The sequence below is a fragment of the Fusarium sambucinum genome, chromosome III, assembly GCF_050947815.1.
Source record: "Fusarium sambucinum isolate potato_lamoka chromosome III, whole genome shotgun sequence".
NCBI lineage: Eukaryota > Fungi > Ascomycota > Sordariomycetes > Hypocreales > Nectriaceae > Fusarium > Fusarium sambucinum.
Window position 1 is genome coordinate 2550994 of NC_139292.1, and position 13610 is coordinate 2564603.

General features: G+C 49.2%; 4 protein-coding genes across 4 annotated transcripts; 3 read left to right on the forward strand and 1 right to left on the reverse strand.

The window, feature by feature from the left end:
* Nucleotides 1-69: 69 nt before the first annotated feature.
* FSST1_011027 (L-lactate dehydrogenase (cytochrome)) lies at nt 70-1789 on the forward strand (the record flags this gene model as incomplete). Its single annotated transcript, XM_083234119.1, has 5 exons — nt 70-135; nt 196-229; nt 279-316; nt 370-645; nt 695-1789. The coding sequence occupies 5 exons, from the start codon at nt 70-72 to the stop codon at nt 1787-1789; spliced, it is 1509 nt and encodes a 502-aa protein (XP_083080723.1).
* Nucleotides 1790-1961: 172 nt separating this feature from the next.
* FSST1_011028 (uncharacterized protein) lies at nt 1962-4900 on the reverse strand (the record flags this gene model as incomplete). Its single annotated transcript, XM_083234120.1, has 2 exons — nt 1962-2397; nt 2448-4900. 2 exons carry the CDS (start codon nt 4898-4900, stop codon nt 1962-1964), a joined length of 2889 nt encoding a protein of 962 aa, XP_083080724.1.
* Nucleotides 4901-5238: 338 nt separating this feature from the next.
* Nucleotides 5239-6931, forward strand: FSST1_011029 (mitochondrial 37S ribosomal protein uS4m; the record flags this gene model as incomplete). Its single annotated transcript, XM_083234121.1, has 3 exons — nt 5239-5277; nt 5369-5914; nt 5963-6931. The coding sequence occupies 3 exons, from the start codon at nt 5239-5241 to the stop codon at nt 6929-6931; spliced, it is 1554 nt and encodes a 517-aa protein (XP_083080725.1).
* Nucleotides 6932-9077: 2146 nt separating this feature from the next.
* On the forward strand, nt 9078-11818 carry FSST1_011030 (transcription factor domain-containing protein; the record flags this gene model as incomplete). The annotated part of the gene is made up of 2 exons (XM_083234122.1): nt 9078-10672; nt 10720-11818. 2 exons carry the CDS (start codon nt 9078-9080, stop codon nt 11816-11818), a joined length of 2694 nt encoding a protein of 897 aa, XP_083080726.1.
* Between the last annotated feature and the right edge of the window lie 1792 nt (nt 11819-13610).

The window sequence follows — 13610 nt, forward strand, 5'->3', positions numbered from 1 at the left end:
CCTCTTTTCTTTTCCACAACTGAACAAAACCCAATCGCATCTTCACTTCAACGCATACAAACTGTCAAGATGGTGTTAAAAGGCGGCGAGGTTGCTGAGCACAACAGCGCAGATTCGTGCTGGGTTATTGTTCATGTATGCATTGGTAATTTGTAGCGACTTACCGACTTTTAGCTGACTTGAAGTTCGCGATAGGGTAAAGCATACGATGTCACAGAGTTTCTCCCAGGTAAGGATTGTTGAAAAATAAAGACAAGGCGAGGCTAACAAATTTGCAGAGCATCCTGGAGGTCAAAAAATTATCCTCAAGTACGCTGTACGTCTCATTCGGCGCATTGAGCTTCGCCTTCGATATCTAATACAACATAGGGCAAAGATGCCACTGAAGCATACGAACCCATCCACCCTCCTGACACCCTCGACAAGTTCCTAGAGGCCTCCAAGCATCTTGGCCCTGTCGACATGAGCACCGTCCAGCAGGAAACCAAGCAGGCAGACCCCGAGGAGGAGGAGCGTCTCCAGCGTGCGGAGCAGAAGCCTCTTTTGTCGCAATGCTACAACCTCTTCGACTTTGAGGCCGTTGCTCGGCGCGTCATGAGCAAGATTGCATGGGGATACTACTCAAGTGCTGCTGACGATGAGATTGTATGTTGACTCCAACTTCCAGGGCGATTGATTCACTAACACCTCATAGACTATGCGCGAGAACCACAGTGCATTCCACCGCATCTGGTTTCGCCCTCAAATCCTCGTTGATGTCGAGAAAATTGACTTCTCGACCACCATGCTTGGCACAAAAACCGATATTCCTGTTTACGTGACAGCTACAGCCCTTGGCAAGCTGGGTAACCCAGAGGGTGAAGTTGTGCTTACCCGCGCCGCAGCCAAGCACAACGTCATCCAGATGATTCCCACTCTTGCGTCATGTTCATTCGACGAGATCGTGGACGCCAAAGCCGGCGACCAGGTTCAGTGGCTGCAGCTATACGTTAATAAGGACCGCGCCATCACCAAGAAGATTGTCCAGCATGCTGAGAAGCGTGGCTGCAAGGGTCTTTTCATCACAGTCGATGCGCCACAGCTTGGTCGACGTGAGAAGGATATGCGATCCAAGTTCACTGACCCCGGCTCTCATGTCCAGGAAGGTCAGGATACAGACAACAGCCAGGGCGCTGCACGAGCCATTTCGACTTTCATCGACCCTGCTCTGAGCTGGAAGGATATCGCCTGGTTCCAGAGCATCACCTCCATGCCAATCATCCTCAAGGGTGTCCAGCGCGTTGAAGATGTCCTCAAGGCTATTGACTACGGTTGCCAGGGTGTTGTACTGTCTAACCACGGTGGCCGACAGCTCGAGTTTGCGCGATCTGCTATTGAAGTTCTCGCCGAGACTATGCCTATTCTCCGTGAGCGCGGTCTTGAAAACAAGATTGAGATCTTTATCGATGGTGGTATCCGACGTGGAACTGATATTCTCAAGGCGCTCTGTCTCGGCGCCCGCGGTGTTGGTATCGGACGACCTTTCCTATACGCCATGAGCACGTACGGTGAAGCTGGTGTTGTTCGTGCTATGCAGCTTCTCAAGGACGAACTCGAAATGAACATGCGACTCATCGGCGCAAACAAGATTGAAGATCTGCATCCTGGCATGCTCGATCTCCGAAGTCTGTTCCAGCACTCTGCTGTGCCTTCGGACAACCTGTCATCCACTGTCTACGACCCTTTGGCTGTGCCTGCGCAGAGACCCAAGGCCGGACCTAACCAGGATGCCCCCAAGGCTAAGCTGTAGAGGAGCCACGGCTGGCTCAAGAAATTTCTGGAAATTGTTCGTTATGTGGAGTTAGTCTCGGGAGTACACAGAATTATTGATTAGATGAGCGTTGAATTATATATAAACAAAGATCTTGATAAGTTTAACCACGCTATGCAACTATAATTCATTACTCTTCAACAACCCTTTTTCATAGACCTCTAGAGAACTCTTGCAGGGACATTGGCTTCCTCACAGCATTATTCAATCCTTCATGATATGTCACCCACACCTTACGCTCCTTTTCATCTTCCTTCGCTTTTTGTTGCGGGGTATTTCCAGTGATTTCAGCAAGTGGCCTCGCCACGATGATCCGGCCAAAGAAATCGCGCTTAATGAGCGTAGCATCCTCTTTAGCTGCGAGCGCAAGCTTCTTCTCATTCATAAGTTTGTCCGTATTCATCATCTCAACGTGTCCGAGAGGGTTACCAGCTTGAAAGCGAGCTTGCCGAGCAAGAGCCTCTCGCTCTATCAGCGTCCGCTTCAATTCCTGGTCGAGGACTTGGCGAACAGCATAGCGTGTTGGTGCTGCAGAGGGCAGAAGCAGTGCTGCACCTGTCTCGAATGTGGCCAACACATCGAGGTCCCTATACGAAAGTCAGTCACAAGCATTTTGTAGATGTACATGTTAACTTACGGTTCCATGCGGTACACGTATTGCGGCGTTCGATTTACCGACGAATCACTCTCAATCCTTCCCTTCTGCAATTCAATACCAACTTCAGCAAGGACTTCAGCGGCGCGCTTGACCATAGCACGCTCGGTGTCTTTGCGCACACTGGCTATGGAACCTTGACTTCCACCCACAACTACAGGCTTGACATCCGGAGACACGATGCGCGCCAAGTACGGTAGGAACTCTGCAGAGACCTCTTCAGCACTCCGGAACGAACGCATCAACGTGGGTGGGAGCTGAGCCTGTATTGCTTGAAGTTGAGCCCTGTTTTGACGTTCCGCTTCATGAGCTTGGTAGTCGGCGCGAGGACCAGAAAAAGGTAACGGAGGACCATCGTCTTCCGCATCACCACCCCAACGTCGATCGTAGCTCATATTGGGAATATATCGTTTAGGAGATGCGAACAAATGGTGACATGCCAGTACAGGTTGGCTGAGATATTGCGCTAGCTCCCATTCTTGACTGGCATATAGACGAGATTGGCATGTATCGTGGAAGTGCATCCATTCGTATGCTTGATTGGGTTTGGTGAGGTAGAGATCATCGTTGTAGTCACGATTGGGATATTCGGCAAACACCTCAGTCATGATATGGCTGATTTCGCCGCTTGTGTCGATCATTTGTTGCAGTCTTTCCATGGCATGTTTCTTCTGGAACTCTCCAAAGCCAAGTTCGGCTTGCGGCTGTTCATGCTGTGTTTTCGATTGCGAAAAGTCCATGGCTCGCTTCGGAAAGCCACCTCCCTCCTGAAAAAGTCTAGAAACGATGTCTTTGACACTGCCGCGACCTAGACCGCGAGCACCGCCGGCTCCACTGGTAAGATCCTTTAGTACATTGTGCTCCAGCCATTGTCGAGTCAGGCGGGCTGTACCATTCAGTGCTGATGCTCTTAAACGCCCAGCGACCCATTCGCCAACTACCATAACACCACGAAGATCACCCTCTACTGTGCTTTCAGCTCCCCGTTTTGCATCGATACCGCTTGTCATGCCCCAAGCTGCTTCACACAGCTTTCGAGCAGCGTCTTTGTCACAAGGAATACCTTCCTTCTCAAAGACTGCTTTTAGTCGTGCAACAACCGATTCCATGGTGGGCTTGCCAACATGAATGATTTCTGCCAAGTTTGACTGCCGCAGTGGTCGAAGTGCCGGGGCATATACGTCGTTGCAAATAAGAATTAGTGGGCGCAAGAGTCTGAAGTCGTCGCCCTTCTTTTTTTTCTTGTTTCCGTAATTATTGGAAGATGCATTGCCTGGGTCGTTCTTTTGGTCCAAATGTACCAGGTCTATCAGTGCCTTGACAAAGCCACCTTCACCTGAGCCCCCTGAGCCTGAGACTACACCATCCACTTCGTCTACAATAACGCATGCTGGTTTCGCCAATTTTGGCGGCCCATCACCATCTTTACGATTGCTGACTGTCTTGACGCTTTCTGTTCCCAAGCTTGTACGAATACGGTTCTTGACCACATCACGACTTCGGTCGTCACTGGCGTTGATCTCCATAACATCGTACCCTGCTTGTCTAGCACAAACATGTGCCAAGGTGGTCTTTCCTAATCCCGGTGGCCCTGTGAGCATAAGAATCTTCCTGTGAGGCCTCTCCTCCTCTTCTTGCTCTTTGGCGCCCAGCCGTCTTGCAACTGCCGGTTGCGACTTGGATTCTCCCGGGAATACCACAGGATCCCACTTCTTTAACCATTGCAAAACCAACCGGTTGGTAGCATCATCACCACATAAATCCATGAAGTTGCGAGCTCTGTACTTTTCTGTCCACAACAGAGTTCGCTTAGGTCTTTTACCTCCAGGGACCTGGGGCTCGATCGATCGTACTGGGACTTTGTGCTCTCTTGGGGCTTTCTCTTTGTTTTTGATCTCGGCAGATGCAGCATCCATCAATTCGTGAATGTCAATACCGTAATAGCTTCGCTTCGCTCGTCCCTCCTTCGTTTTTGATCGAGCTGAAACCATTGCCTCATATGTGGGTGCGGAGGTTATCTTGCGTTCCTTAATTGTCTTGGTTTTGCCGCTGCAAGTTTTTGCTGTAAGAGTCTGTGGTACAAAGCTGCCAAAAACGGAACTTGAGAAAATTGGTCTATGGCTGAGGCGAACAGGCTCTTGAATTTGTATATCGGGAGTAATATTGTTCGGCTCAGAATCGACAAGGTCAACAACTGTGCACTCATTTTGCTTTATTGTGCTCGAAGACTCTCCTCGTGGATCTTCGGTCCTTAGGCGCTTTGTTGTACGTGTAGAATCTGCAGGCTCTTCGTTATCATCGGAATCGGAGTCGTCGTCCTCAATAAGGAATGGACCTTGAGGTTTGGGTTTAGGAGGGCCATGATCGTGGGGTTTAGAACGTTTCGCCGTCGGAGGAGAATGGGGAAAATGGATAGGGGAGGACGCTGACAACATGTTGAAAACTATGTATAGCAAGTGCTAAACAAGGAAAGATGTTGTTGATGGAGAATTGTCGAAATGATAGTGTTGAGGGTGGGACTGAATCAAATCTCCACGGCGTCTCCAGGTTAGCGACGCGTCGTGTTTAATTGAGTCGCGTCTCCCCACGTAAGTTAATTATGCCCCACTATCTGGTGCGAAAATGATTATGTCAGCCTAATGATTGCATTTTGAACCTCCATGACCGGAGCCGCGATAATCCGGTGGGCGGCTGAACTGAAGCCAAAAATTTGGCTCTTACAGCATAACCACGACGAGCCAGATCCCAGCACCGTGGGCCTCAATCTGTCAATATGCGTCGGCCTACGAAATATTACAGTCTCACCAGGCCGGTAAGCTTGTGTCCTCCTCTCAGTTGACCCGCTTCCGATAGGTCGAACCCCGCCAGACGAACTTTCCCCAGCTAACCGACACACGATGTAGAAACTCAGGCAATCATGGAACAAGTATAACTTGTTCAATATTGCCCGTGCGGCCGGCCGCGAGCCACCAGTCAAGGGTCGAGCGACTTTCTTCCAGCAAAAGTGGGCAGCCAAGTCCAAAACTCGAGGTTACCACGGCGAGCACGTTTCTGAGAAGAAGTGGGTGCGCCTGTTTTCACGACGTCTTCTATCCGCTGTAGATCTTCCTCCTCAGTACCTTGCCGCCAACGACGGTGCTGAGCAAGCTGCTGGTCGTGGTTCAGGCTTGTCGACATCCGATGTGACTGCCGAGTCCTACTCCCGAGTTCCCAAGGGCAGCGATGCAGTCCGTCCTCCCTCCCATCCGGCTCAGCGAAGCCGTGGTTTCGGCGATGTGAACGACATGTTGTCCGAGCACTTCAAGGATATGACGCCCTATATGCAAATGACTTTTGCGCCCCTGGAGCGACGGTTGGACACGGCAGTGTTCCGCGCCATGTTCGCCAGTAGTGTGCGACAAGCTCGCCAGTTTATCATCCACGGTGCTGTCAAAGTCAACGGCAAAAAGGTTCGTCTTGATAAAAGTTCGTCTGGGATACCGTTCTGACATTGATAGATGGTTCACCCGTCATATGCACTGAACCCTGGCGACATGTTCCAGGTTGATATTGAGAAGGTCTTGTACGGAACTGGAGAGCAAAAGAAGCCCAACTCGATACAGGAAAGCCACGACAAGGAGATGCTTGATAAGCAAGAGGAGGCGGTCAGACAACAAGGTCTCAAGAAGCGTTCAAAGATCCTGGAAGCCGTGGCCGCCAAGGAAGGAGAAGCGGCTGAAGCTACCGAGGCTGCCGAAGCAAAGCTTGGAAGAGGCTCGCGCAAACGTGTCGAGAAAGAGGTTCAGTTGCATCGCATCAAGAATCTCCGTGTAACAGCCCGAGAGATTCTGAAGGGCGACATGAGGCAGCTATCGGCTAAGCAGAAGAAGGATCTGCGGTTATTCCGAGATACTGCTCAGCGTTTGCTGTCTCTTCGCGAAGACCGTGAGCTTGACGCAAATGAACTCCTTAACCAGATCCAATTTCAGATCAAGAAGCTCGATACCGTGGACGCTTTCCGCAAGGCTGATCCAACTCCTGCGGAGACATCGACCGAGGCCGAGTCTGCAGCTGATGACAAGGTTGCGAAAAAGAAGGAGGTACAAATCAAACGTTCAGAGTTCAAGAACCAAGTCCTCGAGAAAGGCCTGGAAGGAATCACAAATAAGCAAGATCGGGATCGGGCTATGAACATTCTGGCTACTCACGATCTGACCAACGAGGAGATTCGCAAACTTGTCTACATTCTCAAGAACGACGCCGAGAACCCCATCGACCACTCGAAACCTTATGTTACTCCCTGGCGCCCTCGTCCATTTATGTCTGCTTTCGCTTTCATTCCACGATATCTCGAGGTCAACCCCAATATCTGCGCTGCAGTTTACCTCCGCCACCCCGTGGCACGAAAGGGAATGGCCGAGGTTCCCACACCCTTCAGTTACTTGACCAACCAATTGGCTCACAACTGGTACTTGGGACGAGGCTAAACAAAAAGCAATCATGTAGGTATAGTGAATTTTGATGCCAGAATGATGCTCGGGAAGAGTTTTGGCAGGGCAGATGGCGTGCCTGTGTAATATACCACCTTTTAGAGTATACGGTAGACAGCCGGATGTACCTTGTATGTAACACCACTGTTAAAATTACCATATGAAGTGGATTGTATACTATTGTACTGGCTGCGGAGGCAGTTTCCCAAACCGACATGCGCTTTTCTCTGTCAATTCGTGCTTTGACGTTGGTGACACTCCTGGTCCGGAAGAACAGTAGTTCATTAGAATCATGGGCTTTGCTTATGATCCATCAAAGTCAAACAAAACATGTATGGACCAGAACGTTGCAGAAACCTCGGGCAGGCCCCATGCCAGAGAACTGCAATGCTTATCAAGTCCTGTCAGGTGAACAATGTGGTTCTTCTAGAAGACTAAAATTTGATTCTCTCGCCAAGCTGAAATTGACTAGATTGCAGGTGACTCCAGGCTTACGTCCATCAGCCAGTTTCAAGCAAATGGTCTAGATTCATTGCCCTGTTGGTGGCTGGCTTTACACAAAATTCTAATTTAAGCAGAAATGAATGCCAATACCTACGGAGGGGGATCTTCATCACTCGCTGAATGTCGTGAATATCATAACCTAAAGTTCGAGAAAGGCTTGTCTATCATGATAGCACGTTGATAAGAGCATTATTGATAGCTAAACTGTCTGTCTAACTAGTAGAAGGTCCTCAAGGTTGGGAAGCGTTGGGCGTGTCAGCATGATAAGGTTCAGAACACCACCGTTGATAGATTGGAGTAAGCCATACAAGATGAACCAAACAGACAGAATGCCGAGAATCTCCAAGCGCCCCAAGAAGCACGGACTTCGATACCACACACACGGATAAGGTTGCAGCTCAAATCCCAGCCAAGAGGGATCTTAGACCCTTTTGATATGCTGTTTTTGGCCAATCTGAGGTCAATCTGAAGAGCTTATCAGAACAGGATACCCAGTTTGTTTGGTCGCTATCAGAGACCTGGGGCCCCGGGTCTCGTCCCGTCTGCGGGTGATCTAGACTGGTTGTAGATCTCGAGCGGAGGACCAAGCATATGTCGAAATCTGTTGGGTTGGGTTTTACCAACTTTCTTGTGCACCAGTAGCGAGTAGATCAATTAATTATGGAAACATACCAAGTTTTCCATGTTTTAACTCACCTCATTCCCTTGACATGGCCGGATATCCAGGCTAAACCGGAGACGAAGTTGGAATAAAGTGGTGGCTCAGACTTACATAACGCCTTTTTCTTAGTCGCCAGAACGCAGAGGAAGGCGGGACCTATCCACATGTTTTTAGCTTCCTGCCTCCACAGCTCCTGTCGCACGCACGTCAGGTCTTCCTTCTCATTGCTTATTAACATTACCTTCTGACCGTTCCTGCCGTTCCACCTGCAATAGGGATTAGAGTGCCTGAAGAAGGAACTCTTGACCAGCATTACAAGTCGATACAGAGGCTTGGTCCTAACCAATTGCATTTACATACACATCGCGCTCGGCTTTTGGTTGAGCCACTGCCTCATATCACCTCACTCACCTCACCTTACCTTGCCTCACACCTTGTCTTGTCCTTCGCTTCTCATTGTCCTCTTTCACTCCAGGTCGCATTTCATTGTGTCGCCGATATTTTACATCACCTTATTATTAGCCAGTACCCTCGGGATTGTCTTCGGCGTTCACTTTGAGGGCCTGTCAGTCCACCCGGCAGACAAGACATTCTCGCCTTTCTCCACCAACCAGCCATGACTGATTACCAGATGTTCAATGTCAGGATGAAATAAGCACATGAAGGACAATAAGTTTGTGCTGCAACTCTTGGACCTTGTCTAATTTCTCATTATCGAACCACTGCCTTGTCTATTCGACCAACCGCGAAGGACTGATTTTCGCTTAGCTCGAGCCAAGTCTGTTCTTCGTCAATCTCAAGCACGATTCTGTCCCACACAGTTTGCTGGGTGGGCCTAACCAACCGATTGAGTACTCAATCGTGTCATATCATATCACGGAGTATTCATCTTCAGGGTTGAATCTTTTATCCTGACCTTTGCCTCTTACTTGATTTACGTACACCACCATCCTCAGGACTTACACACTCAGTATCACCATGGAAGAGCCGCAGCCAGAAACTACGGCGCACACCGGACCGTCGGCATCAACCCCAAGCGCAACGCGCAAAAAGTCACGCAGAGGTGCCGACCCTGCCAGCCAAAAAAGGCGATGTGTGAGCACGGCATGCATAGCGTGTCGAAAACGCAAATCAAAATGTGATGGTGCTCTTCCTAGCTGCGCTGCATGCTCGAGCGTATACGGAACTGAGTGCCTCTATGATCCCAACTCGGATCATCGTCGAAAAGGCGTTTACCGTGAAAAAGTTGACAGCATGAAAGCCCGCAATTCAACATTACAAATTCTAATCGAGGCCATCTTGAACGCCGAAGAAGAGGACGTATCAGGCATTGTTCAGAGAATCCGCACCTGCAATAGTCTCGACGCTGTTGCTGAAGATATTATCAACCAACAACAGCAACAGCAACAGCAGCGACGAGCACCACAATTGGCAGCGCCTTCAGCCAATGAAGATTCCGATGATTATGATCAATCTAACGAAAATTATACTACCGATCAGCCTGTGCAGGGCGAAAGAGATCTAGCTCGTAAGATGGGCGAACTTAGACTCGAAAATGGCAATGTTCGCTTCATCGGAGGCACCTCCCATCTCATTTATCTGAGTGATCCGACTCACGAGGGAGATCTTGAGCCAAGTCTGGAGGATTGTACCACTGGAGAAGACCCTATCACATCCTGGACTCGTGTCACTCAAGACTCCCAGCTTATCACTCATTTAATCAACATGTACTTCAATTGGCACTACCCTTATTTCACAACACTGTCAAAGAAACTATTTTTTCGAGATTTTTTGAAGGGCAAAGCTGGTATAGGGCGGGGTACTGCATATTGCTCATCTCTCTTGGTCAATGCTATGCTCGCATTGGGTTGCCATTTTACAAGTGTAGCTGGCGCCCACGGTATCCCTGGAGATGGCAGGACAAAGGGTGACCACTTTTTCGCCGAGGCAAAACGACTAATTATTGAAAATGACGAATACGAGAAGCCTCGTTTGGTCACTGTTCAAGCACTAGCCCTCATGTCGGTAAGAGAAGCTGGATGTGCCCGCGAAGCCAAAGGGTGGGTTTACAGCGGTATGAGTTTTCGCATGGCCGAAGACATTGGCCTCAACCTGGATGTGGGCCAGCTGGATAAAGAAAGAATGAGTGATTATGAGATTGATGCTAGGCGTATTACTTTCTGGGGATGCTATCTTTTTGACAAGTGCTGGTCAAATTACCTAGGCCGACTTCCTCAAATACCCAAGAGCTCGTTCAACGTCTCCAAATTTGATGTGTTCCCCGATGAGGACGCAGAAACATGGTCACCCTACACAGACAATGGATTCGATCAATCGTCCAAGCAGCCGGCACGAACGCGGGCCATTGCTCTCCAAATGTCAAAACTTTCCGAGATTAGCAGCGACTTGCTGGCCTTCTTCTATCACCCAAGCAACATTGGCAGGTCCAGTGGGAAGGCTGTGGAACTCAAGAAGCTGAGTGAACTACATCGTCGTCTAGAGGAATGGCGAAAAGAAATTCCCAGGGAATTTGAGCCCAAGGATGGCCAGTTGCCTAACGTACTTCTCATGCAGTAAGTACATTGTTGTCGACGTATCGCAAATGACTGACCTCTCATAGCATGTTCTTTCACCTGCAATACATACACCTCTTCCGGCCCTTTTTGAAATACTCGCCCACCACTTCACCTCTCCCGCCCCATGTCTCGCCCCGTCGTATTTGCACAGCAAATGCTGGTGCCATCTCAAAACTTCTAAGGCTGTACAAGAAACTCTGGAATTTGCGGCAGATTTGCAATATTGCAGTGTATATGGTGCATAGTGCATGTACAATCCATCTACTAAATCTTCCCGAAAAGACTGCTCGAAGGGATATTACTCATGGAGTGAAGCATCTCGAAGAGATCGCTGAAGACTGGCTCTGTGCTAGAAGAACTCTGAGCATTCTGAGCGTTCTTTCTCGAAAGTGGAATTGCGAACTTCCTGAGGATGCTGCCTTTGTTCTTCATCGGGCCGACGAAAAGTACGGGACATACAGCACTTCTGACGTCCCATCGCCTCATTCACAAGCGGGTGCTTCGCCCCTTTCCGATGGTGGCATGGGATTGAAGCCGATGGGTGAATACAGCCCATTTACTCAATATAGTCGAGCCCAATTGGCCCGACCAATGCAGCAGCTTCAGCAGCAGCAACCACCACAGCACCAGCCTCAACGATCTGTGACGGAAACTATGATGACAAGCTCTCCGTTACCGAACAGCATTCTTACCCAACAACAGGGTATGCCCATGAATAGAGGCAATGGGGGCTTTGGTTCCGAGTCTGCGGCTGGATGGGGTTCTGTCCCTGTTACATCATCGATGCCATCTTACCAGCCGGCATTCGCACCCATAAACCGTAACAGTATGGCAAGCGCCGGCACAGGCGTCCCGCCTGTCAGCAACCCCCCAACATCTAACCGGGCGATGAGGATGGATGGCCAGGAATGGTTCTTGAACGACAGTGCAAGGTGGCATCAGAGCTTTGAGGCCTGGCAGATGGCCAACAACGGACAGGATAATTCCGTTTTCATGTTTGGCGATAGCGGCAATCAAGACACACCCAACAGCAACGCAGACGGGAACGCTAGTATGCAAGCCGACACCAACGATCAGATAGCCGCGTTGGACGGATTAGGGGCGTCATTATCCCGAGGTGGATGGCTACCAGGTTTAGATTAAGGGGTTCACAAACTTCGATTTCTCCTATTTTATATAGTGATACATAAATGAATAGCGGCTCGAACTAAGACTTTCCAGAAGAATTAGTTGGACTCGGAGCTAGTTGTCAGAACGGTACAGTTTGGTTTCAGTGGTACATATTGGTTCGGTTTTACTGTAAATTTTTGGCTTCATGTGGATGGGGTATAATAGAGTTCAAGCAAGGCAGTGGTAATACAAGGATGCAAGTAATATCCGGCTCAGCTCTCCGTAATTCAGCTGAATTCTCCGCATTTACCGACCTGAGATATAGGCGGTTGCAGGTAGATTGGTTGTTATACGAGACAGTACTATGATGTTGAATGAAGGATGAAGGAATTATAAGGCTGTCACACGGTGAAATGCTTCCATATTCAAGCTTCCAACTTGACACACACACGACACGAAAGGTTGCGTAAGAAGCTCCACGTGGTATCCGGGAACTAGGGACGACAGAATATGCTGCAATGTGAGATTGAGCATTAAAGATGGTGTCAAGGAATGTCTCGGTGGAGGGAACTGGCAGTCTTTGTAACCGTCAGGTCATCATCTCGACTCAAAGAGCAGTGGGAGCTGCATGGAAGCGTGGATGGGACGAGTGTGGGGGAATCGGGCCGGGAGTCCGTTTCACTGTCGGCGCCACAGCAAGCCATTCCGGTAGTGGACGTCATGAGGGGAAGTAGACTACAATCTGAGTCTGAGTCTGGTGATATAAGTATCAGTATGGAAAGAGTTGGGAGATTTTCCTTTGAGCGATTGGCGACCCAGATGGACTGTCTTACTCTCCACTGGAGAATCAAGTAAATTACATGGTAGCAGAGCACAGAACGATGGAGCGGCCGTTCATGTCGCGGTCAGAGTCAAACCCTGTCATGATTCTAGCCATATGTTGCAGCTAGAATTATGCTGGAGCCTGGGGTGGCATACTGTACATTCCTAGGCCAAGTCTAATCCGCGCTTCCGGTGCAGGTTATGACAGGGCTTTGAGCAATACGATTGGTGCGCAAATGCGGCCACAAATGCCGGAATAACTACAGGCTACCAGCAATATAGGTAATCTGGGTCCAGCATTGGTAACTAGATGACGGTTACACAGACAAAAGAGTACATATCTGGGAAATAAGGGCCAATATGGAAAACACCGATAGGTGAGACGTGATGGGACAATGCAATCTCTTCAAGAACCTGGTTCCAAAACTAGAAATTCGAGGATTGTTTCATTCAAGGTTGGCCAGAAACAGGTACGTACATACCCCGGGACATGAAGCTGATCAAGTTAAAAGCTCATGCAGCAAGTAGAAGTGTACTGTAGGCACTCTGTACTGTACCTAATTCCAATTAGCTTCCGTCCAGTCTCTTGTAGGTTGGGTTGGGCTTGATCTTGAAGATTGGGGGAGAAAGAACCCCCAAGAACCTAAACTAACAACCGTTGAGGAAGGCGCATCGTTAATTAATCACCTGGGGTTCGCTACAATTACCCGTTATGCAAAAGCAAGTATCAAGACTCCATCCTGGCTTGATCATGATTGCATTTACTCACATTCATATCCACACTTTTTTTTAATCACACACATTACATTACATGGCATGGCATGGCACATGGCGCGCGCACGCAGACAGGCAGACAGACGCGCAGGGGTGGGAGGTCAACATCTTAGTCAATCCTGACTTACCTAGTGTCTGGACCACGAAAATCCGGGGAATTGACAACAATAGGAAAGTCCCAAGACTTTCTCTGTCTCCCTCTCTCCTCTATCCACACCACCCGTTCCTC